This window comes from Ambystoma mexicanum, chromosome 1q (assembly GCF_040938575.1).
Source record: "Ambystoma mexicanum isolate Mex_15411 chromosome 1q, UKY_AmexF1_1, whole genome shotgun sequence".
NCBI lineage: Eukaryota > Metazoa > Chordata > Amphibia > Caudata > Ambystomatidae > Ambystoma > Ambystoma mexicanum.
Window position 1 is genome coordinate 11,034,494 of NC_090922.1, and position 27,083 is coordinate 11,061,576.

Sequence of the window (27,083 nt, forward strand, 5' to 3'; positions counted from 1 at the left end):
CAGGTGTAACCCAAACACCATTAGAAGCAAATGCTCTGGCGGTACAAGAGGGTCTGAACCACATACATCGAAACCCCTCTGTTGAATTAATTAACTACCTGCCCATGAACAACATGCTTAATACGCACTGGCATACTCTGCTTCAAACTACGGCAATCTGTAAGGAGAGTGCCACACACCAAACGGCCCATAGGTATGATATCCATGAAAATCTAGCAATTAACTGGGATATCTACACACAGATGGGAGCTCCAGAGGATAGGCCTCACCCGAGATGCAATGCCTAGGCTACTCTTCCATTAGGCAAATGGATGAAAATAGAAGAACTGAACCCCAGCGCACAGAGCCCTTTTGTGAACCGTGGTTTTGTCATGAATTTACTCCACACCATCCTGTAACTTAGAAATATCCAAAGAGAAGACATTGCGCATCTGGAACACCCCAAAATTGACAGTCAAAGGAATATGGGCTTTAATTGAATTTGTCTCGTCAGCGGTAACATCCCTACTGAGCACTTACCATACAGCACTCCAAAAAATGGGTTTTCACCTCACTGTATGCAGGAAGCAGACCACGTACGTAGGAAATGAGGAGCCAAGATCGACCCACCATCCTGGCAACGAATCAATTAAACTAAAATCTAATCCAACAAATGAAAGGTCCAGTCTACTTTCCACGACTTCGATGACAAAGCCCAAGATAAATACTTGCAGAGCCATTGATAAATGGATCCCAGAAACATTGCTGTGAACTAGATCCCAGCATCTAGGCTGACCCTCCCACTGCCTCTAGGACAAATACTTAGTAGATGTAGCCATCCCAACCGTTGCCACCTTCTGCTGCTAAGTCAGCATGCATATGATCAAATGCGCAAACAAATATGATGTAATGATGTAATGTAAAAAAGTGTGAATGCGTAACGAATTTGTATCTAGTATGGTGAAAACACCTCCTTGAATTATTGTAAACCTGTAACCATCTTCTTATGCTCAGCGTGGTGTTTCTTGCACGGGAAAGACATCTCTGTGAAAGATTATAAACTTGTAACCATCTTCTTATGTTCAGCGCCTAGTTGCCTTTGGGCTTTGCGCGCTTTATAAATAAATAAATAAATAAATAAAATAAACTGCTACTACGGCCATCCTCCAAAGCATTAAATGGGTGTCGTGGTTAAAACCAGCCATGGTTTTAACACTTTCTTGACTAATCCGGTTGGACTATCATTGCTTCTGTCAAGTGACGTTTTTTGTTAAAAGAGGCTTGGTTATTAGATAGCTTTGTTATTGATGGCTATAATGTTTTGTGCATGCCTGTTACAAGTGGCTTGAGGGGGCGGCCAAAGGGAGGCCTAGCTTTTGGTGAAAGATCGGTATTCACACTAATTTCTTTCCTCACAGGCATTGCATATAGCTACATACAGTCCACTAGAATATATAACCCTGAATATGAGAATACAAGAATACTCATCATAAATATATATGATGCTCCTGGGAAGGTGATTACACAAACACTGAGGAGAAAGATAGACACCATCTTGCACCATTCATTTGCACCCTGACTTTCATGTAATTGTTGCCGGGGATCTAAATGAAACCATCGACTGCAAAATGCACCATGGGGAACAGATAGCTCATGAGCCACACACAGCTGGACAAAACAAAATAAAAGCCCATAAAACAATGAGCTCGGCAGCTGTTTGGAAGCACATGATTTAATCTGTTTAAACACCAAAGGGAGAGGTTGTGCTCCCGTTGTGGCAACTTGGTCAAACGGGAAAACTTTATCCTGCCTGGACTATGTGTATGTAAGTTATGGCCTCTGGTGCCCACGCAGTGTCATTTCTTATATTTTAAACACACCCAGTGTCCACAGTTTATTGAGCTGGACCCACAACCTGGGAACTGGTAAACCCAGGAAAAAGAATGAGTGCCAGGGAATTTGTGTAACCATCAAGGTAATAGACTCTTATGGTCCAATGCCAACATGGACAGATTAGAGTCACATGTGTTAGTGGGTTATGAATGGATGGCAAATTTGCTGACCTATTATGGCTGGGATATGAACAGAGTCATGACGCTCTTATTGGCCTAAGAGAAATTGCGGTGCAGGACAATGCCTAGTGTGACAAGAAGGCAGACAGACGGTGTAGTAAAATAAAAATGGTATTTATTTGGCTTACATCAACCAAGAGAGAATGTTGTTGAAATAAAAAGAAATAATCTTGAGGCTTCTCTCTTAATTCTTCTCTTGTCTGTGGTTTCTATTTCCAGGACATCCGCAGGGAATGAAGTATGGACTCCGGGTTATTCTTTTCCTCTTAGTCCTCGTATGCCCATAAATTTCCTGCAGCTCCGCTCTCCACCTCTGTTTGGTTCTGCAATGAAACAAGGAATGAGCACACCTTTCATCTTTTGACGCTGGTTTATATACCCCCGTGTGTATCAGCCAATCAGGAGTGTTTTTACTGCCAACGTGATAAATACCCCTCCAAGCCCCGCCCCCTTCCTCCTGTGTCGCTGTGTTGGAGTCTACGGTTATGCCGTGTCCAGACAATTGTTCCAGGTAAGAGGAATTGTGTGTGGGTTTCTTTCCTTGACTGTTTGTCTATTTTATGGACTGATTAGGCATGTTTTGTGTACTTGGAACGTTCGGTGTGATTGCCGACAAACACCGCATTCCAACCTCTTTGGTGGCGGCCGCTTCCCACGAGCGCGGCTCCTTCAGCTGGTCTACCGCAGCTGATGCCTGAGACCCCTGCCATGCAGCCGCCTCCTGTGAGTGCGGCTCTCCCAGCTGGACTGTCGCGGCTGGAGCTCGAGGCTTTTGACATACACCGGCCGTCTCCTGTGAGCGCGGCTCTCCCAGCTGGGCTGCCGCGGCTGGAGCTCAAGTCTTCTGCCATGTGGCGGCCGCCTCCTGTGAGTGTGGCTCTCCCCGCTGGGCTGCCGCGACTGGAGCTCTAGACTCCTGCCATACGGCGGCCGTCTCCTGTGAGCGCGGCTCTCTCTGCTGGGCTGTACTCAACCCCGTAACTCTCGGGACCATATCTCAACCCCACCAAGCTCCCACGGGCTCTTCACTGGTTTGGACATTCGTGACAGGTTTCTCCCATGGGTTGGGCGGGTCGGGTTCCCTCTCTGGTATAGATACAGGAACCCGTAACTCCATGTTAGAGTTTTCATCCAGACTATCACATACGCCCCCCGAGAAATCGATCCGTTCGGGTCGATCAACACATCTAGACAGATAGTCTGGCATCACTTGAAAAGCAGAGGGTTTGTGCACAGTCTGGAAACAATATTCTTGCAACGTGAGGAACCATCGTAATACCCTTTGGTTTGAATCCTTATGTTTGGCCAGCCACTGAAGAGGAGCGTGATCGGTGTACACTGTGAATCGTCGGCCAGCTAGGTAGTAACAAAGGTTTTCAACTGCCCATTTTATCGCCAAACATTCTTTCTCTATGGTAGAGTACCCCAATTCATGTGGCAACAATTTTCGGCTTATAAAAGCCACTGGCCTTAAGTCCGTTGCATCCCCTTGTGAGACCACTGCCCCTAATCCTACGCCAGAGGCATCAGTCTGTAATATAAATGGTTCTTGAAAGTTTGGACATCGTAGAATTGGATGTTTTGATATAATACTTTTGAGTGTCTGAAAAGCTTCCAACGCTTTGTCATCTTTTAGAATATCTCCCTTATATACTTTTTGAGTGTTTCTGTCAATGGACTGGCAATTTCCGAAAATAGAGGGATGAACCTCCTGTAATAGCCAATAAACCCCAAAAAGGCTCTTACTTGTTTCCTGTTGCTAGGCATGGGTAGTTTCATGATAGCCTCTACTTTGTCCAATTGGGGTTTTATAACTCCATTTCCTACTATGTACCCGAGAAACCTGGTTTGGTTGGCTCCTATCAGGGTTTTCTTGGGATTTATCTTCAAGCCGGCTAATTCCAGTGCCTTGCTCACCTCCATTAGATGTGTTAAGTGATCCTTCCATGATTGGCTGTATACTATGATGTCATCTAAGTAGGCTGAGCTGTAATGACTGTGTGGAGATAGTATTCTGTTCATCAATGCTTGAAATGTTGCTGGGGCCCCGTGAAACCCAAATGGTAGAACTGTAAATTGCTAGAGCCCGGAGGGTGTTGAAAAAGCTGTTTTTATTTTATCCTCTGTCCTTAAAGGGATTTTCCAATACCCCTTGGTCAAATCTATGGTACTGATGAACCGAGCGGAACCCAACTGTTCAATTAGCTCGTCGATGCGAGGCATGGGGTAAGCTTGGAATGTTGATATTGAGTTTAGTTTCCTATAGTCCATGCAAAATCAGATGCTTCTGTCGGGTTTTGGTACAAGTACAATTGGTGATGACCAATGGCTACACGACGGTTCTATTACCCCAGCCTCAACATTTCTTCTACTTCTGTTTGCACGGCTGACCTCTTAGCTTCTGGGAGGCGATATGGACGTATCTTTACAACTTGTCCTGGTTCTGTATCGATTTTGTGTTCCACCAGATATGTTCTCCCTGGAAAAAATGAGAATACATTCATTAATGGCTTAAGCTGTGTTTCCAGTTCTTTTTTTTCTTCTGTCGTTAATTGTGATCCCTAGTGGACCGCACTGAACGCTGGTTCACCCCCATCTAGAGAGGCCACCTGTATGATGGAGGCGTTTATTTCCTGGTCTTTCCATTCTCTAAGTAGATTGATGTGGTAGTTCTGTGTTTTCACTCGACGATCTGGTTGCTCCACCATATAATTGACTGGACCTAAAACTGCTGTTATTGTATAAGGTCCTCTCCACTCTGCCAACATCTTATTATGGCTTGTGGGTAGCAGCACTAGTACTTTGTCACCTACTTTAAAGCTGCGAACTCTGGCCTTTTTATTATAATATTTTTCCTGTGCCATTTGTGACCTGCCCAGGTTTTCCAGAGCCATTTCTCTCAAATTAGACAGTTTATCCCTTAGTTCTATTACATAGTCCGTCAGGGTGGTGGCTTCCTCTTCTCCTTCCCATTCTTCTTTGGCGATGTCTAAGACAGTTCTCGGCCGGTGTCCAAATAATAATTCAAATGGGGAAAACCCTGTCGACGACTGAGGGGTGTTTCTTAACACCATGAGTACCCACGGAACGGCTCTGTCCCAGTTCTTTCCTGTGGGGGCTGTTACTCTTTTCAACATCAGCTTGATTGTCTTATTGTAACGTTCTACCAACCCGTCGGTTTGGGGGTGATAGATTGAGGTGCATATTTGTTTGATTTGAAGCTGCTGACAGACTCTTCGCATTATCCCTGATGTGAAATTCCTTCCTTGGTCAGTCACTATCTCGGATGGAATCCTCACTCTGGAAAAAAAAAGGTACTAGTTGGTTGCACACTTGTATGGCACTTGTTCCCCTCAGGGGGAAGGCTTCTGGATATCTTGTGGCATAATCTACTATTACCAAAAGGTATTGGTACCCATGGCTACTGGGTTCCAATGGGCCCACCATATCGAATCCAATTCGAAAAAAAGGTTCCCTGATTAACGGCATCGGTCTGAGAGGTGCCCGAAGAGGTTTCGTTGAACTGGTCTTCTGACATACCGGGCACTCTTTGCAGTATTTTCCCACCTCTCTATATATACCTGGCCAGTAAAACCTTTTCAGAATCTTATTTTGGGTCTTTTCACATGCCATATGTCCTCCTGCCTGATTATTATGAGCAAGTTCAATTATGGATGGTCGGAAGCTGGTAGGTACCAATAACTGTTCCAGTTCTGCCTCTTTTGGTAGCTTGGTAATTCTATATAGTAGTCCTTTTACCCATTTGAATCTGGGGTAGTTACTTGTAGGGTAGGTCTCGTTCCCAGCTTGTTCTCTGATATTTCTTAAGCTAGGGTCAGTTAGGGTTTCGCTCCTGAAGGATACTCTTTTATCCTCTGGAACCCAGTCTACCAGTCCACAAAACTTCTTCAACCAATTTCTCTTCTCTGCCCGTACTTCCCTCCTTGGCTTTTTGGGATCCCTCTCTCTTCCTTCCTTAATGTCCGGGAGGGAGAAAGGGGCCGGCCTTAATTAATCCGAGTCCGTGACACAGTCATTAAAGCTGGGTAAATCTGTCCCTATTAATACTGGAGCTGGTATGTGTGGCATTATAATTACCTCCATAGGTGTATTCACCCCATTTACTTCTATATTGACTTGTTTGGAAGGGTAAGTTATGGTATCCCCATGCACACATTTTATAGGAATAACACGGTTCCCCCAGTTGCCCGCCACACTTACTTCTGGTCGGATGGCCGTCTGTTCACTCCCACTGTCGAGTAGACCTCGTCTGGGAGCACCATCGACACGGACCTCGACCATATAAGGCTCTCGTCGTCTTCGGAACTCCCGGGTTTGAGTACAACCTATTTCTATTGGTTCGACCTTTTGTTTTCTTGGGCAGAACCGGGCAATATGCCCCCACTCTCCGCAATCAAAACATTGTGGCTGTCTGCTGGTATTAGGGCAAAGTCCTGTATGGGTTCCACTCTTGGTGTTTTGCTCTCTATGGTTCCTGTAGGTTTAGGAGGGGGATTCCTGGTTCCTTCAAACAGGATTACTCTTACCCCTCCTGCTTTTTGGAATGCCGTGGCAATGTCAATTGCTTCTTTAAGGGTAGGCCGATGGTGTTGCCTTACCCACCTTTGCATGGTAGTTGGGAGGGCATCTATAAATTGTTCTAGTTTTACCTTCTCCACAATTTCTTGAGTAGTGCAGTTGGCGGGTTTTAACCATTTGTCAGTCAAATCGTGAACCCGATAATATAACTGCCTCGGGGTCTCTCCGTTTCGTAGTTTGGTTTCTCTGAGTTTTTGGCGGTAAGCTTCCTCATCCACTCCCATCCTTTCAAGTATGGTTTTCTTTATGTCCGCATAGGAAGTATCCCCATTCGGATTTGCAGCCTGGTAAGCTCCTTGCATTGACCCAGTCAGTAAGGGAGCTATGAAGTGACCCCACTTCTCGGCTGGCCACTGAGAGTTCCTTGCAACTCGCTCAAAATTTGTAAAAAAAATATCCGGGGTCATCTCCCTGTTGGAATTTTTGTAGCACATTAGAAGGAGCTGCTGTTGATCCTCTATGTGTCACCACCGCTTCCATAACTTTCTGTAGGGCATCCTGGGTGTCGGCCTGTAATTGCAGGGCTTGCTGTAATGCTTGACGATCAGCCTGGGCTTGGTGACTATGTACTTGCACCAATTGCTGTAGTTGTTGTTGTCCATCTGCCAGGGCCTTAATGATTGTTTCCATGGCGTGTTACGGATCCCACCGCTGCCACCAGAATTTGTGACAAGACGGCAGACAGACGGTGTAGTAAAATAATAATGGTATTTATTTGGCTTACATCAACCAAGAGAAAATGTTGTTGAAATAAAAAGAAATAATCTTGAGGCTTCTCTCTTAATTCTCCTCTTTTCTGTGGTTTCTATTTCCAGGACATCCGCAGGGAATGAAGTATGGACTCCGGGTTATTCTTCTCCTCTTAGTCCTTGTATGCCCATAAGTTTCCTGCAGCTCCACTCTCCACCTCTGTTTGGTTCTGCAATGAAACAAGGAATGAGCACACCTTTCATCTTTTGACGCTGGTTTATATACCCCCGTGTGTATCAGCCAATCAGGAGTGTTTTTACTGCCAACGTGATAAATACCCCTCCAAGCCCGCCCCCTTCCTCCTGTGTCGCTGTGTTGGAGTCTACGGTTATGCCGTGTCCAGACAAGTGTTCCAGGTAAGAGGAATTGTGTGCAGGTTTCTTTCCTTGACTGTTTATCTGTTTTATGGACTGATTAGGCATGTTTTGTGTACTTGGAACGTTCGGTGTGATTGCCGACAAACACAGTGTTCCAACCTCTTTGGCAGCGGCCGCTTCCCGCGAGCGAGCTCCTTCAGCTGGTCTACCGGGGCTGATGCCTGAGACCCCTGCCATGCAGCCGCCTCCTGTGAGCGCGGCTCTCCCAGCTGGACTGTCACGGCTGGAGCTCGAGGCTTTTGACATACGCTGGCCGTCTCCTGTGAGCGCGGCTCTCCCAGCTGGGCTGCCGTGGCTGGAGCTCGAGTCTTCTGCTATGTGGCAGCCGCCTCCTGTGAGCGCGGTTCTCCCCGCTGGGCTGCCGCGGCTGGAGCTCTAGACTCCTGCCATACGGCGGCTGTCACCTGTGAGCGTGACTCTCTCCGCTGGGCTGTACTCGGCCCCGTAACTCTCGGGACCATATCTCGACCCCACCAAGCTCCCACAGGCTCTTCTCTGGTTTGGACATTCGTGACAGGTTTCTCCCATGGGTCGGGCGGGTCGGGGTTCCCTCTCTGGTATAGATACAGGAACCCGTAACTCCATGTTAGAGTTTTCATCCAGACTATCACACCTAGGAATCGCCCTACAAGAGGGCCATTTGATGTGGCGATCTTCGACAGGAAAAACAATCACATAGAGATCGGGCCATTATAAAGAGAAATTCAAACTTGGCGAATACAGAACAGAGAGCTGCCTTGACTCTGCTCGTGACCTAGCACAAAAACTGGATTCGCCAGCACAAGAACTCCATGCAAAGTGTAAATTGGAAAACCATGTTCAAATTACTACACACCAGTGATGGTGGCAAATTCTGGGTGCATTACCGCAGAGGTATGGCCCATCAGGTGATGGATGAATTAAATTCCATTGCTTGAAAAGACATGGCTGACACATATTAAATCCTTTTTTTATGATGATAACCTCCAGGTAGAGCCTCTGATCAAACCGGCGGATGGTAAACTTAAAGTGCCATTTGATACTATGGATATAAAGATGATTGATAAGCGCATGCAAGCATATAGAGCCCCGGGAACTGATGGCGTTCCCAATACTGTATATAAAACAAACCCGGATTACTGAGCTCAGGTTTTGGAATTTGGTTTAAGAGAAATCACGCGCACTTGCACTCTCCCTAAAAGCTGAACAAAGTCTGTTTTGATTCCTATTCGCAAGAAAAGTGATCTGCTAGAGCCCTCTAACTTCAGGTTGCGAGCGATGCTGAATTCTTGCTCAAAGATATTTGCTTCTTTACTATTGGGCAAGCTCCAGTCTTGGGCAGATACAAATCGCTGGTTAAAAAAATATCAGACAGGATTCAGGAAATCCCATAGCACAGTACTAAGCACTTGCGTTCTGCAATACTTTTCTACTGAAATGACCTCCACAAGGAGGAGTTTGTACTTGTGCTATGTGGATTTCTCCAGAGCATTTGACACGATTTTCCAGACCCTGCTTTGGAAAAAACTAGAAACTGGGGTCTTGATCCCTCCTTGTTATGGTTTATCATGGCATTATAACATGACACCAGTGTGTCTATCCGGTTAACTAAGAGGGTGCCACCTCAGCTGAATTTAAAGTAAATATTGGTCTCAATAGGGTTGTAGACTTGCACCACTACTATACAATCTCTATGTCTCCGACCTCTATGAAGCCCCGAGAGCAAATCGCAATTTTCCACCCAGAAATGGGACCATGCCAGCACCGTGGCTGATGTACGCGGATGACACAGTCCTCATGGATAGCACGCAGATTGGGCTTCAACGGCTCATTGATGTCCTTCAGAGCTATGCTACTGCCAGCCACCTTGCCATAAATGCAAGACCAAAGTAATGATGCTGGGGAAGAAAAACAGGAGGAAAACAACCTTTGCATGGAAATTGGGTGATACTAGACTTGAGGTAGTGGAGGAATACATATAATTGGTTTTCCCCATATATACAGCCCCCACCCAAATAGCTTATAGGGACCATATTGGTGGGAAAGACTTGAGGAAATGGGGGCTGCCAAACGATATTCATCCATACACGGAGGGAATAACATTGAAGGGTTACATACGGTTTACACCAACAGCATATTACCAGGCCTTTTATATGGGCTGCAACTCCTTGCAGAACATCATATAGGATGGCTGGAAAGACTGGAAGGGAAAATGCTCAGAACAATATTGGGAGTACCCAGATTGGTCCCAGTGGACGCCCTCAGCTAAGAACTGGCAGTGCAGTCATTAACAGCCAACTGGTGTGTAAAACCTTGTAGATTATACATAACTCTGATCACTGCCCCCAAACATTGGCCTGCCATTAGCTGGCCTTTTTCAGGGGAAGACTACAGTCCCCCAACCTCAACCTTTTCTTAAGAACCCTAAGGAAAACGACACATGATCATCTCGACAACATCAATCGATCAACTTTACTTTGCGAGTGAGTCAAAGCTGGTATCAATTTGATACCAGCTTTGACTCACTCGCAAGTAAAATCGGTCCTGAAGTACATAAAAAACTAAAAACTAAAAACATAAGTTTGGGACAAGGCTAATTTGATCGCCCAACTCAGCAGGAAAAACAGATACTCTGAGTATAGCAGAAAGGGCTTTCTGCATAATAAACTCTGTACATGTGTTGTTAAGCTCTGCAGCAAAGAACTATGCAGATTTGTGAGTTACCTCAGTTTCAACATACTACCCACATATGAATATACAGGGGCCTGGTGCAGAATTCCTAGAGACATGAGATTGTGTAGGCTGTGCAAGGCAAAGATGGAAACTGCTAGAGATATTTTAATGCAGTGCACTCAGCTCACTGAGCAATATCATAAGGGGTACAACTTATTTGTACAAGACATACAGAACATACAAGGAGATCAATTTTGGAGCTCACTCATGGGAGCCAGTTCTCTGGTAATATCTAATGCAGGCCTTTGTGTGTGGAAAAAGGCACAAAACAAGATAGATAACGGTTTTAATGTTTGAATCATGAATTACTTGAATGATTACTTGACTGATGAATTATATGGAGAGCCCTATGGGAACTGGACAAGTATATTAGAGATTAGCGTATTGTTATAGTTGTGTCTCTTTTTTAAGGTCTTTTCTTTCTTTTATACATGAATGCTGGTTTTATTAAGGACAAATTGATTAGTTGTATTGTAATTTAGACGTTTATGGTTTAACCAAATGCACAATACATTTTTTTTAAAGTATGTTAGTAACAGATGAGGGAACAAAAGGACGGGTAGACTTGATGGATACTCCAATTGATAACCCTGATGGTACATTGTTTGTAGATGGGTCGTGTTGTACATTACCAAATGGTACTACTATGGCAGCATATGCTATTACAGCATTGAAAACCATTGTGGAGGCTTGTAGAATATCTCAGCATTCTGCACAGGCAGCTGAAATTATTGCCATTAGTAGTGCTTGCGAGTTAAGCTCCGGTCTTGTAGTTAACATCTTTACTAACAGTCAATATGCATTTGGAGTGGCTCACAACTTTGGCCGCTTATGGTCATAGAGAGGATTTTTTACTTCAAATGGGACAAAGATACAGCATGGTACCTTAATTGCAAATTTATTGTATGCACTGACCCTGCCGAAGAAATTGGCTGTCATCAATGTAACGCCCATAAGGCCAATCTAAATGATATAAGGAGAGGTAATGCTTTTGCTGACCGAATTGCAAAGACAACTTCACAGTTCCCTGTATCACATGTGTATATTACACACATGATGCAGACAGATGATGCAGACAGAGAATATTGTATTTGATAATACCATTGAGACAGTGCGAAACATTCAGGCTGAGGCCACTGAACAGGAGTTACAGGATTGGAAACTGCATGGGACATGTATTGATGGGTGTTGGGTGGATTCCCGGAATGAACTTGAATGGAAGTTACCGAATAAATATATACCCCTAATGTTGTCTCATGCCCATGGACCATCTCATGTAGGAGCAGATGGTATGTTTTGTCTGCTAACCACAGTATGGAGTAACACTAAATTAAGGCAAGATTCAATTGCATATTGTAGAAACTGTCATGTCATGTTATGTTATGTTAAATACAATTGTAAAGCGCATCGTATGCCCAGGGGCATCATGGTGCTAACTCTGTAGAGGTGAAAACCAACTAACTGCAAGGAAGGACTAAAAAATAAAGGTTTTCAAAGCCTGCCTAAAGGGAATGTGGCTCTTGATATCCCACTGAGAGAAAGGGAGGTAATTCCAGGCTTTAGCCGCCGTCACTGAGAAAGACCTCCCTCCTAACCGAGAGAGTCTGAACCTCAAGGGCTGGACAGTCTTCAGGGATTCAGAATGAATAGACTTGGCAGGTATGTGGAGACAGAACTTAGATTGAAGATATTCAGCACCCCTTCTGTAGAAGGACTTGTGAACCAAACACAATGACTTGAACTTAATGCGTTGTTCGACTGGGAGCCAATGAAGGTGGTGTAAAAATTGTGTCATATGTGCGCCAAAAGGAGGATGGAAAACGGCTCTAGCTGCCGTGTTCTGCAGCAGCTGCAGACGATGGAGCAGATGACGAGGAAGGGTCAAATACAACACATTACAGTAATCGATATTACTGATTACTAGAGATGAAACTACCAGGGCATGAAACTTTGACGGAATGCACAGAAGAACTTTCCGAAGAGCCCTCAATTTAAAGTAGGCGTCTGACAGGCGTAGGAAACCTGTTCGCCATGGATAAAGAGGACAAAATGTTGACCCTTAAATTCTTCACAGAAGAGACTGGAAGGGGAAAAGGACCAAGGCTCACAGGCCAGAATTCGGAAGTCCAGAACATAGAGTGGATAGCAGTACCCAACACCAAAAACTCGGTTTTCTCCCTGTTCAATTTAAGCCAGTGGAAAGGCATCCAATCATCCACTGCCTTTAAACAACTCCTCAAACGGCCCGTCGTCTCGGTTTGAGTGAGATCGAGATGCACAAAAATCTGTGTGTCGTCAGCATATGAATAACACAGAAACCCATGTGCATGAATGATGATGAGCAGAGGTTGAATGATATGATATGATATGCTATTTATAACACGCTTAATACCCAGAGGTTTCTAAGCGCGGACCCGGGGATCAAACCTGTGTTGCTCCGTGTAGTCTTGTTTCCAAGGTGAGCAAGTTACCCCTGAGCTATCCTCCCAAGACTGTATCCTCCCGAGAATGTTCATATTAAATAGAGTAGGAGACAACGAGGAGCCCTAAGGGACTCCGCATAGCAAGGAAACAGGAGGGGAGAAAAAGGGGGGCAGAAAAACCGATGGAGAACGTCGCGCCAAAATAGAGGAGAACCATGCCAGCACCTCACCAGAGAGACCAGCAGAGGCCAGACAGGCAGCCAGGATGGGGTGGTCAACGGTGTCAAATGCAGCTGACAGATACAACAGGATCAGGGCACACACACCACCGTGGGCCACCAGTCGCGCCAAATCGTCAACAACTGAAACCAGCACAGATTCAGAACCTCGCCCAAGGACGGAAGCCTGACTGAAAGGGATCAAAAAGCCCAGAGGACTCCAAAAAAGGTACTAAGAAGAGGGATAACCAAAGACTCAAGCAGTTTCATCAGACAGGGAAGCAGAGAAATAGGACGAAAGTTGGAAAGGACAAGAAGGTCCAAACCAGGCTTTTTAAGCAGCGGGATGACAAGAGCATGTTTGAGGCTGTCGGGGATCATGCCAGAGGAAAAGGAGTCATTAACGGCACGGGTTAGCCAAGGAACAACGTCATGAGGCACATCTTTCTTTAAGAGTATAAAGTGGAATGGGTTTGCTGGGAGGGGCAGACTTAAGATTCTTTATAGCCGCCAAGGCCTCATGATTAGAAAACACTGGGAAATCAGACCAGAGACAGGTAATTGTATCAGAGGTGAGAGGAAGGCAGTAGGAGTGAACACGCTGCGGCACATGAGGGCAAGTCAGGTCAATGGCTTTCCGAATAGAGATTATCTTATCATCAGAGAAGGAGGAGAGTGAGTTACAAAATTCCTGTGAAGTGGGGGTAGATGGCTGAGTTCTGGCCTGCAGAGTCAAGTATTTGACAGCCGCAAATAATGCTTTGGGCTGATTAATAGTCCACTCAATCTTGATACTAAAGAAAGTATTTTTAGCCTCCAAAATGGCTTTATGATATTTAGTCGAGGCCAGACAGTAGAGAGCCCTATCAGACGGCAAATATGCCGTTCTCCACTTTCTCTCCGCCTGTCTACGATGCAGCTTGAATGCAAGTAGCTCCACCGTGAGCCGGGGCTTAGAACAATGGCACTTCACTAAACAGCGTTTAAGGGGGGCACAAGTGACTTAAAAACCTCGGATACAGTAGACAATGTGCACTGGGCAGCACTAGCATAGGCCCTGACAATGAAGGAACTGATTTTCTGAGTGGGGACAGAATGCCAGCAGCGTTTCTGAATGAATTGCCGGGTGTGGAGAGGAGGGGAGACCGCCATGAGCAAAGAAAAAGGAATTACAAAGTGGTCGACCAAATGCTAGGAAATGCCAGGAAAACAGACAAAGCTGAAGGAAATTAAAAAATAAAATCGAGAGTGTTCCCCAGATGAAGAGTGGGATAAGTAATAAGCTGGGAGAAACCCAAATCTGACATAGTAGCCAGAAGCTGAATAATCAAGTTAGAGTATTTCTGGCACAGCATGGCAACAAGAGCCAGAAATCTGTTGAAAAACTTAAGATCATAGCCCAGAGGGTGATATATCAGGAGCGCAAATAAAGTACCTCCATGTAAAGGAAAGATATATGCATTAATAGTAGCATGTATGTTCAGCAAATGGGTCAAAGCATTCCAATTAACAGATAATACTGCTTTGAGCACTGCAAAGGTGTTAGTTAAGGAATATTTACCCCGATTTGGGTTGCCACACACAGTTTGGAGTGATAACAGTGTTAATATCACTATGGATCTGGTATGTAAGTCATTCGGCATCAAACAGACATTTCATACCATATACCACCCACAAGCAGCTGGATTGGTAGAGAGAATAAATTCTACTTTAAAAAATAAACTGGCAAAAATCGGCACCTGTAGCACCCTAGGATGGGTAGATGCACTTCCGCTAGCATTGTTCTCAATGAGAAATATTGTGCATTCAGGTGTTGGATTGGGCCGGCCAGCTAATGTGTGGGGTGTGCCAAATTCAAACCATTTAAGTACTGTACCTTACCCTTTGTTGATAGATTACTGTAAGGAGCTGACTAAAACAATATCTGTTCTTCGCAAACAGGTCACTGACAAATTGGCAAAACCACTGGAGGTGCCAGGACACAGTATTCAATCAGGTGTCTAGGTTTTCGTGAAGAACTTCCGGAGAACCTCTGGGTTTCAACCCAGATGGAAGGGCCCAGCGCAGGTGATGCTGTCCGTTCAGACTGCTGTGAAGTGGTGTGGCCATAAAAGCTGGATTCACACCAGTTACGTGAAGTGTGCACCCTCTGTTTTCCTGCATCCCGCGATGTTTAAGCTAACGGGCTTCCCGCGGTTGTGTACACTTGCGGTTGCCTCCCTGGAGACCAGTCAAATGCTAGAGAGGTAAAATTATACCTAGGGCAGCCTCCGGCCCCTCTCTAATTATATTAATTATTTTGACCAAACGATGAGACCAGGAAGGCTTATAAATCCCCCTTTTCTACTCGCAGATACCCGCTGAAGATTTCCACTTGAAACCACAAGCTCCTCACAGATCCTGAATTGTGGACTTATACCACTTACCGAATCCTCACACCTCTCCTTTATGAAGGGGTGAGTCCAAGTTATTTTTTACACAGTAATTCTTGTGCTCATCTTTAGAGATGTTATATTATTATTTTCATCCATACTGTTAATTTGACCGCCAATGACAGCTTCAACCTTAGTATAATGCAAGATAGGTGTTTGCTTTAGATCTTTAGCAGACTTTGAACTCTTCTCTTTAGAGCTTTTAGAGTTTGAACTTTTATGACAGCTTGTTCAGCTTTCATATAAACCATGATATGTACTGCCTATAGATCCTTACCAGATTCTAAATTCTTCTCTGTAGGGTCACCAACTCCAGCGACCCCACTAATCTCCCTGGAACAGTCTACCACACCTTTCAGTGACACCAACACCAAACTGAATCTTAACATAAATCCGATGGGGCACTGATGAGAGGTAGGGATATCTTTAGTTACAATAAAAACCGTATATCTCTATGATGATTTTTGCACTGAAACCATCCCTATTTTTTGTAATTTTCTCTTTAGTCGTAAGCAGACAGCTCACAAGAATTCTCTGATCTGGAACTTGTACAATTGATAGAAATTGAAAACTTTGCTCCTGAAGAAGGGAATCTACTTCCCGAAACGCGTTGAGCCAGTTGAACAGTAGTTAGGCCTCTACTGTACCTAATATGTAGGTTTTATTGGTTGGAAGAAATGTCACTATATGAAGACCAACAGTGCATAATATTGTTGAATATAGAATGGCATGTAGCAATACAATGGATTCTGTTTGTTGAAATTGATAATTAAGTGAGAATTATTGTTACTTGCATAGACCAAGATAGGATTCAAGGAAATATTATCTAATTACCGACTACAAAAAACCTCTCCCCTTTTTTGGGGGGGATACAGCCCCAGGTTTCAAAAATTTCTTTTTACCTCATTAGTAGTAATAACTACAATATACAAATATAACACTGAAGCACATTACCATGAATTGGATACAACTACATGTCATAACTTACTGATTGCCTTTGGCATAGACCCGGGTGTGCAGGGGACGCGAGTGTTCCACAGTCCGCTGACACTTTTTTCCCACCCAGTGCACTGATACCTGCACTTGTGGATAGTACATTGCGCAGTAAGGAGACCCAAAAGCCCCCTCTTGGGGTGAGACTAGTGACTTGATACCTGCACTTGTGGATAGTACATTGCGCAGTAAGGAGACCCAAAAGCCCCCTCTCGGGGGTGAGACTAGTGACTTTTATAAAAACAGTGTGCCTGTGGACATTAGTGGACCAACAGAAGAACGAAGATACAACTTGAGGACCAGGAAGCTATAAGCAGAACTACAAACTGTGAAAAATGAATTTTATTCCTGAAGAATAGCGGCCAGGAGGCGAACACACCATCTTTTTGACTATCTAAGGGGTGAGATAGAAAAGAAAAAAAAAGAGACATGCCATCAAATTGCAGTATTATTGCAGCCTGTTCCTTTGCCTTACCTATAACGTGGTTGACAATATGCCATGTCAAGAGAATGCTGCTATATCACTCCATAACAGTTTATCCAATGAGGAAACAAAGACGTGGTATACGACCAAGACTTTTATTACACTATGGCCCTCATTACAAGTCAGGCGTTAAGGGTTTAACAGCGCCATCGGCGCCGTTAACCCTTAACGCCTGATTCACACTTTAACGCCTGCTTTTTGCAGGCGTTAAAGTCCAAGACGCTAAGCGACCTTGGTGCAAATTACGGCACCGTAATTTACGGTGCCGTAATTAGCGCCTTCCCGATCCCCATTATGCCCTATTGGGCAAAAATGGGAATGGGGAAGGGCAAATGGTGAATGGGGAATTTCCGCCCCACTCACCTTGGAATGGGGCAGTAATTCCGCCATCCACCATGGCGGAATCCGGCATGGACCATGGTGCTAAAAGCACCATGGTCCACCGCCTGGCTTGTAATGAGGGCGTATGTATTATTGGGGGGCGGTTATTGTTAGAATATATTGTGTATCCACCTATCTCCAATACCACTATTGTGGTGCCTACTTTATCCACTGTGCAAAAATATCACAGGGAGACATTTATAGAGAAAAATATTTTTGTTTCACTGCTACATAACACACATGACATCATCAACAGAAGCAATTGTTATATCTGTCTGAATTATCCAGCCTATGCTGGTGAAGGCCTACTATTGCAGCAGCTCCAACTACCATTCTCCACCTCATGTTATGCACTGCATATAGCTGTGGCTAGGAGAGGACCCCCTTTTGCTAGCTTATACGCAAAAATGGGTGGCAGCAAGCATTACATGCCAGAAATCCTGTATCATTATCTTAATGAGAATCTTCTTAATAAGGAGGGTTGTTAGGGTGTGTCACTATGCCTAATGGAGTTTTCTAAGTGAATGGTGGAAATTGTATTGTCTTATGAATGCGTCATCATACAGCAATCAAGCCTCTCAACTGCCTTCCCATATAAGAAACAATACTTTCTTAGCCAGTGTGTGCATCTCCAGCAATGGTACAAGGGATATTCAGTTTACCTTGAACTGTAACTATACATTGCACCTGCCAGCTTAAGTGTTCCAAGACCCTCTCTATATAGCGGAATCAGTGTATTTTATTTGTGCTACTAACGCGTATTCTTGGTTACCTGCTAACTGGGCAGGGCTATGGCATATGGGGTTTGTGCTGCCTGCTGTGACAGTGAAATATAGCCATTGGTCTTCACATCCACTGCAAAAGTGTTATGTAGTACAGAATGATACTGGACCACAGGTAATGGGAGATATCCTTAAAGCAATCATTCCATGGTATGGCCCATCTGTTAATTCTAGAGATGTACGCAGCGTGTCATGACTGCGAGAAGGCACTATAAATGAAACATCAGATGCCCTTATTAATATTCCAGTACCCCTTGTAGCATTACAGAACAGGGCTGCACTCAATATGATTTTGGCAGAGAAAGGAGGTGTTTGTCAGATTTTTTAAGACAAATTCTGTTCATTTATACCTGACTCTTCCGCCTAAGTGTGGAATGTCATTAATTATCTCCAGAGCATTGCAGGTCAGGCACATTTCGCCACTGGTACACTAGACATCAGTGGCTCTTTATGGTCCTTAATAACTCAATTTTTGTGTGGAAACTATTATTTTTTTTGTTCTATTAGCTATGTTTCTTTTTATATGTTTGTGTGCCTGCCTTCTGCCATGCATTAGCCTCATGTCTCAGAACACAAGTAACTCCAAGACCCACCTCAAATGATGTGTTTTGGGAGATTTTAGCTATAGATATGGAAGATTAGGTTAATTGATTAAATGGGTTCAGTTAGAGAATTATGTTAAAAAGAAAAGTATTGATTGTTGGCTACAAGCATAATATTTATAGGCTTTGCAAGTGTTTAACATAAATTCTCTTCTGAAATGTTTAACTGTGAACATGTTTTAAATAGGTTCAGCCTGCAAACACACAGAATGTGCTTGCTAGGTCACAGCTGTTGGGCGTCTGGTTTGAAGCAAGTACAAATAATATGAAAATTGCTAGCCGCAGCGGTAGAGGGAAATGTGAGACCCAGGCTGCAGTTCAATTTTATCAACAACAATGGCTGTGGAAATGTAATCTATGTTGCAACTTGTATATATATGCTTTATGAATGGAAGGACAGACAAGCGACAACTCAGATGGTGTCTTTACACCGCACTGAGTAAAAAGCTGCAGCTGTTAATACGTTACTCTCGCTAGCTGAGCATTTTTTAAACAAATACTCTGTCCTGCTGCTTCATTATTTGCTAGACTCAAAAGAAAATAAAGTTATTATTATTTTTATATTTTACAATCACTACCTATGATTACTTTTCCAATTCATCTGTCTGCCTTCTTCCTGCACCCGTTTTTTTGCTCTTTCACTCTGGCCGCCCTCCTTGGGCCCTCTTCCTTTGCCTTCCTGTGAGGCAAAAAAGCTTGGTGTCATCTTCGACTCCACTTTTTCCTTCTTTCCTTACATCACGGACCTTGCCAAGAACGCCGACTACCAGCTGCACCTCTTCAGAGGTATATTCTTCCCCCGGAAGATCACTATCTCCAGAGCCCTAGTTCTCTCTAGGCTGGACCACTGGAACATCCTCTTTCTCAATCTGCCTGCCTCTACTCTCCCCTCTTCAACTAATCCAGAACAGATGTGTGGGGTTTGACAAACTCTGGACTGGAAAGGCGCTGGTTGGATTAGATAGTCCGGTATTTGTTGGTAGGTAGTTTGCACAAGTAATAGATGAGTCAAGTTATTAGTGAGAGACATCATTGGATGTAAAGGTGATATTTATAACATGATGATATGTTACACAGCCGACGCGCGTTTCAACCTAAGTCTTTTTCAAGGCTATTTGGGTTTGATGGTTGAGCTTCCAGGTGGGGTGAGCTGGTCCTCCCATGTGGATCCTCGACTCCACACACCAGCACTGCCGAACCCGGCTCAAGCACGGCTATCCAGCCTACTGGCACCCACACATGGGAGGACCAGCTCACCCCACCTGGAAGCTCAACCATCAAACCCAAATGGCCTTGAAAAAGACTTAGGTTGAAACGCGCGTCGGCTGTGTAACATATCATCATGTTATAAATATCACCTTTACATCCAATGATGTCTCTCATTGGTGCTGACTAAACCAAGGAATAAACCAAACCTCATGTTTGACACACTAATAACTTGACTCATCTATTACTTGTGCAAACTACCTACCAACAATTACCGGACTATCTAATCCAACCAGCGCCTTTCCAGTCCAGAGTTTGTCAAACACCACAAATCTTCTAAACATTAGGAACCTCGGAGTTGGTCCCTTGACAAACTAGGACCTTGGCTGCAGGTCTAACTCAGTCAACAACTGAATAGAAGGTGCACAGGAGAGAGGGAGTCCCGCTTTTCAAAACTCCACCCATGCCAAAAATATAATCCAGAACAGAACTGCAAGACTTATCCTTGGCCTCAAGGTGAGGGACTGTATCTCTCCAGCCCTGAAATCTCTACACTGGCTCCCGGTGGCTGCAAGGACCAAGTTCAAGATCCTCTGCATCGTCCACAAGGCTTTTTGGGGCCGCGTACTGCATTACATCCAACTCTCTCTTCCAAAATACCTTCCTTCCCGAGCTCTTCGCTCAGCTACCTCCAACTCTCTAAGGATCAGACGGTTCTCCAGGCAGAAAGTGGGGATAGATCTCGCTCCTCTGCAGGTGTCTCCCTCTAGAATGGCCTCTCTGCCCCTCTCAAACTTGAGCCAGAGCACCTGAAGTTCTGGAAGCACCTTAAGACCTTCCCTTTCTCCTCTGCTTTTTCTCTCTCCCTCCCCTGCTGGCCTACCTGTTTGCTTCACCAACTGGTTGCTTGGCTACCCTCAGAGTCTCACTGAGTACCAGGCTCCTCCTGATCAGTCTCACCTGCACTTCTTCTTGGCTTACCTCACACTTAGGGGATATAACTATAAACCTCTACAGTCCCCTACCCCCTTGTACTTACTCAGAGCTGCGCTGCCCTGGCTGCACTTCCCCTTTCCCTCTCCCCGGCACTACTCATTCTCCCTTCCCCCTGCACCGCACGTTGTCACAATTGCATGATCTGAATGACACAAGGCCTAGTAAGATCGTTTGGCTTGTCCTCCCTCTGTCTCCCTATGTTGTCTTGTTGTGCCTCGAAACAATTGCGTTATAAATGACATATCACTTACACTAGCTTCAGTCTGTTCAAAAAGTCATAACAAAACACCATGTCAACCTGACCCTCTTTCTGACTTACGTCACCAGTTCATTTGCAGTGGTTTCATTGGGTTATTTCATGGTGTCCTTCATTTTCAAAATTCAGGGCTCTCTGCTCTAGGCGCAGATGTTGGAATACACGGTTTATCCATTACAGGTCACGCAAACAGGACCTCTGAACTCCTCAGCCCACACAGGTTCCTTAGCACTTGCTCCTGTGCACCAAGTCCCCTTCACTTAGTTCCTTTAATTGGCCTCCTGGCTTTATGTGTATTCCTGCACTCCTCTGGCTTCTCCTTACTAGCCTCATTGCTCTGCCACCATGTGTCACATACCTATTGCCAATCCGTGGCCTTGCTGCACTGCATTCACTCACAAAATGTCACTGTTTGTCTCCCTTTAGCCTTTAAGGTACTTGAATTCAAGGTTGGAGTTAAATCGTTGTGCAACATGCATTCAATGCAGTTCAGTGTTCAATGTGCACTTATGTTGCTCTATTTTAAGGTACCATTTAGTTCGGTATTCAATATGCATTTATTAGCTTCAAGGTTACGTTTCCATTTAGTTCAGTATTCAATTTGCATTTATTTGCTTACTTTCACGGACCGTTGCCCAATTGCGGTCCAATAGGATCACCCCAAGTGCTTGAACGCCTTCCTGACACTCACCGGACTTGTTTGTGCTTCAGAAGCCGGGAAATCCACTGGCGCGAGCCCTGCTCGCCTGCCGTGTGATTCTTTCTACACACCGGCACCTCCAATGCTTCTTCCTACATGTGGGTGGCATCCTCTCTGCTCCGGGCTCCTCAGCAGCTCCTGCTGCTCCCTCTGGTTTATGGAGGCTCCCAGACTTGGGGGACAGGTCCACAAGTCCGTTGGGATAACTGCCGGAAATCTGGTTCTTTCTCCAGTCCCACCACCGCTGCCTCCTCACACAGGTCTCTTGATGTTTTTCCCACACAGGTATCCCTGATGCTCTCTTCCCTGCTTGGCTGTTCTATCTTTATACACTTAGAGGCCCTGGACAGGCTTCAGTTGTAGTTGATTAGCCCTGCCAGACCATAATTAAAGGGACATGCCTGACCCTCACAGCTCTCAGAAGGCATCTTCCTCGTCCCAGTATTAAAGCGGTGAAAGGGTAAGTCTTTATCACTCTTCGTTACCTCTTCTTTGTCCCAGGTCATATGTGGAAAAATTAGGGGAGCTGGCTTATAACAGTCCATGAAGGCCAGGGCGGGTCAAGTTGGTCATCAATAGGAAAAGAGGGATACCATGTCTTGCCTGAGGGCACCCCAATCCCAGTCCTCAAGGACCCTCCACCCAGGTGATCCTCCCTCGCTTATCTATTCCCAGGGTCAGGATCCAAGAGCAATGGCCTTTCCTTGGTCACATGTGCAGAGGATCCAAGGGGAGTAGGAGTGAGAGTACCCTCAGGTTTCTCACAGTATGCTCCTGTCGACACCCATTATTCAAATTTGAATAAACAATATTTAATAGCCCTCACCAACCAATGCAGGCCAGCCTACACAAGCCATGTGAATCTAAGCAGATTCACAAGCTCCAGAGATATACATTATACATGCAGACAAAAACATACATGCTAAGCTACAAAGCACAATCAATACCAAACTCTACCAATCGAATAAAACAGGCAACCTGGTAAAGATATTTAAGCATATTAAAAGAGCTAATTGTGGTGGAAAGCAACAATAATAGAATGTTTCACCATTTTTGTCACAAAACAATAGGTTTGCTCACCTTTTTTGTCCCCAAAGTACAAGGTTTGCTGTGCAGGGTTAGACCACTGCAGAGAAGAATTGTCATGGTCCTCTACCATACATTTCAGTGTCACCTTGCCGCCCACTACCACACTCTCATCCGACGTTCTTGGCTGCTTTGCTACAAATATAACAAGAAACACAATTAATCTATAGGACTTTATTAAAAATGTATACTTTTCATACAACCATATCAGGCAGGCATTCTATAATTATGCAAATATTACTGACAATGGGCCTCATTACGAGGAAGGCGGCCACGGAATGAACGGTGCCGGTAAGGGATCGGCACCGTACGTACATTCTGCACTGCCACATTACGAGGTCTGCAGCGGGCCCCGCTCTGCACGCCTGGTCAGACCAGACATGCAGAGTGGGACCCACTAGCAGACCAGGATGCTAACAACTGGCCCGTCATTAAAGGGCCTGTTGTTAGCATCCTCCCCATTCCCATCGAGCCCTATGGGGGCTCAAATGGGAATGGGGATGTACCGGGACCGGGTCCCGTGAAAGGGAATTACCAGGCCCTCCAAGGTCGGAATGGCCCGGTAAGTCCCCTTTTGCGGGGCCCTGAACAGACCAGAGTTTGGAGGTAGCCATGCCGCTAAAAACGTCATGGCTACCTCCAAACTTGTAATGAGGCCCAATGTCACTATTTCTGAGGCATGACAGCAATCTCCTAGAAATATAACCAAACCATATTACTGCTCCGAATTTATGTGCAGTGACAATTTCTGCATGTTGTGTACAAAGTGAATCATAGCCAAAAGCAATTCCTGTAGCAGCAGCAGAAACACACACACAAGCAGAGATGCACATAGTGGTGCTCTGGAATAAAGACCAATACATCTGTGCTCAAAATGGTGACCCCTATTGTGCCAGAAAACACAATTACAGTGCAGTAGTGTTTCTGTACTGTGCAAATATGCTGCTACCCTGCAATCATCACCAAAATTGAACAACTGGAGATGAGGCAGAGAACACAATGGGAAACACCTATGCCGCTGAGTCTTAATGTAGTGGCACAACAGGCTTGTAATGTTCCTGCTGTCTCGGTTTAGTTTAAACATTGTGTGATGCTTCCAGGTTCTACACTGTTACGAGCCACCATGCCTTTAAGGGATGGGCCCGCCCACCAAGAGGCGGGATGAGTGACATGAGTTGGGGGGAGTTTGGGGAAGAGGCGCGGTTAGCGCCAGTTAACGCATTGTAAGAATAAAGAAAGTTGTTTTCCACCCCTCCGGCTGTGCGTCCTCCTTTCATACACACCCGGACTAGTCCGGGTTAACACTGGTGACGAGGCCCATCCCTGCATGTCGGAGTCCTCCTGTCCTCCTTGCCAGCAGTCCGCCATGTGCCCTTCCTCGTGTGCGGCCAGTGATCCCACCGGGCCGGTCCTCCTTCATCGTGCGCTGGCAGTCCGCCAAGCGCCCTCCTCCTCGAGCAGCCGGTGATCCCACCGCGCCAGCCCTCCGCCTCCTCCTGCATCCGCAGCACGCCTCCACACGCGACCCGTCAGAGGGAGCAACGCGACGCCGGCTGAGGGCAAAGGTGCCCCGCCCCCACAGGCTCCACGAGGCCTGACACCTCCTGCATCAATCCGGATCCGGCATACACCGCAGGGTGAGTGCACGTGCCACAAGGTGCAGCTCTCCCCATTCCCAGCGCAAGCAGCACAACACTATTTCTCCTGGAGAGGCCAGGACACAAGCAGGCCCAGGATCAAAGGCACCCCACTCCGCGCTACCCCCAAAGGACATCCACCACTGGGAAAACCTCCAGGCTCTGGGACTCCCTACTACATGACATGGTCACCTACCCTACAGGTCCACACCCACTGCAGCGCAGAACCGGCACATCCATCCACCTGGGGATGGCACAGTCCACAGTTCTGCAACATAGAAAAGGGGCACCCAACGCCAGTACCCAAGACAGGCTCATCTCTCCATCACCATGAGCAACCCCAGCAATCCACCGTCGCCCCAGCCAGTCTACACCGCCAAATCCATACTGCTGCGGATGCCCTTGCCTTTCACCAAGACTCCACAAGCCACAAAAGGCCCAGGATGGACCGAGTGGATGGAAGACGTTCATCACTTTGTAAGGGGATCAGGAGACGGCGTCTCTCCCCACCTAAGAGACATATTCCTTAACTTGGTAGGGGGGGGGGAGTTAAAGACAATCGTCAAAACCATCCCAGCAGCTGAACAAAACGACTTTGCCGCCCTCATCAAAGCCCTTGAGAAATTACTCATAATCGAACCCAACCGCGACTATGAGAGGTATCTATACAACCAGTGCTCGCAGAAACCGCAAGAGACTGTAGATGAGTACATAACTTGCTTAAGGGTGAAAGGAGCCCACTGTCAATTTGACGCCTTCTCCCTAGACAAAGCCATACGCCTGAGGATCATTGAAGGCTGTCTGTCACCCACATTAAAGAAGCAATTACTGAAAAAGCCCCTCACAATCCCAGAGGTCAGCAAACTTGCCTGAATCTTTGAGAGGGTGGATGCTCAAGCCGCATCCATGACAGGTGCCACCGCACCAAGACATGATACCACTGAACTCATAGCAGCCATCCGGCCACCCCCACCTCGTCAGAGCGACAAAGGGATCTACCCGTACAGGCCACAAGCCCTGCAAGTACCACCACAACAGAGGCAATGTTACCGCTGCGGCATGGCATTTTCACACTCGGGTTCCTGCCCGGCCATATCACAAAGGTGCACGAACTGCGGCAGAGAAGGGCATTTTCAATCGGTGTGCAGAGAAGGGAGATCATTTACCATCATGCAGCCTCAAGCACCCATTAGGACACCTTTCCGCCCACCACTGCCCCAATATGGACAACAAAGATACTACCAACCAAACCCACGTCGATATGTGAGAGCTGTCGACGAATACCAATTTCAGGAATACCCTCAAACTCAAGATTATGCGGAACAACATCCGCCATACCTAACAGATGAGTATGACAATCCACCGGAAAGCTATGCAGAGGAGGCATACTACCATGACCCAACAACAACAACACCAGGAACTATGTATTATGACCCAACCCCACACGATGAATACGTCAACCTCGTGCTCGACAGCGAAGAAGCCAGAGAAGCCCCGAAAATACCAATCAAAATGGGCAACTGCCTGTTTCGCTTCATGGTAGACTCGGGCGCCACCGTGAACATTATGGGTGAGCAGGAATATCTGAAAATCCCGAATCTGCCAGCGCTCGGACCAGCACAATCCAGAATTTTCCAGTGGGGGACCGCTACCCCACTACAGACAATTGGACACTTCACGCGCTGCCTCCTCCTCAAAGGACGACAGGTGGACACCACCATCCATGTCATCAGGTCCCTTACTAAAGGTCGTTGCCTTCTCAGTTATTACACCGCCTCGCGCTTGGGGCTGATTGACATCCACGTGCAGGTTGGTGACATAATCACCTCAACCATGATTCAACAGGACCCAAGAGAATGGATTGGGGCTATCCTCCACGGACACTCCCGAAACCTCATCACCAAAAAAGACATTTTGCAAAAATGTCCGCAACTTTGCACGGGTCTGGGAAAACTCAAAGGTCCCCCAATCAAACTGCACATAGATCCAACAGTGAGACACATTCCACAGCACCCGAGGAGAGTCGGATTTCACCTCCAAGAAGCTGTCTCCAAAGAGCTTGACCAACTACTTACCGATGGCATAATCGAGCCCGCCACAGGTCCAACACCATGGGTCTCTCCCCTAGTCATCGTACCAAAAGAAGGTGGCAGACTACGCTTATGCGTCGATATGAGAGTGGCCAACACCGCCATTCAACGTGAAAGACACCCGGGCCCATGTATCGAGGACTTGATAGTGCAGCTAAACAACGCCCGCGTGTTCTCCAAACTTGACCTGATACAGGGTTACCACCAGCTGGAACTACACCCTGACTCCAGAGTAATAACGACATTTGCCACACACGATGGCCTAATCAGATACCGGAGGCTAAACTTCAGCATCTCGTCCGCAGCCG

The 27,083-nt window shown here is 45.9% G+C and overlaps 1 protein-coding gene across 3 annotated transcripts in view; it reads right to left on the reverse strand.

The window, feature by feature from the left end:
- The window catches only part of CADM3 (cell adhesion molecule 3), a 1,437,124-nt gene that overhangs the window by 1,301,589 nt on the left and 108,452 nt on the right, over positions 1-27,083 (reverse strand). For all 3 annotated transcript variants that reach the window (XM_069635417.1, XM_069635418.1, XM_069635416.1), the window contains exon 2: positions 23,043-23,183. In XM_069635417.1, coding sequence (XP_069491518.1) covers positions 23,043-23,183 — 141 coding nt within the window. The remainder of the gene's footprint in view (positions 1-23,042; positions 23,184-27,083) is intronic.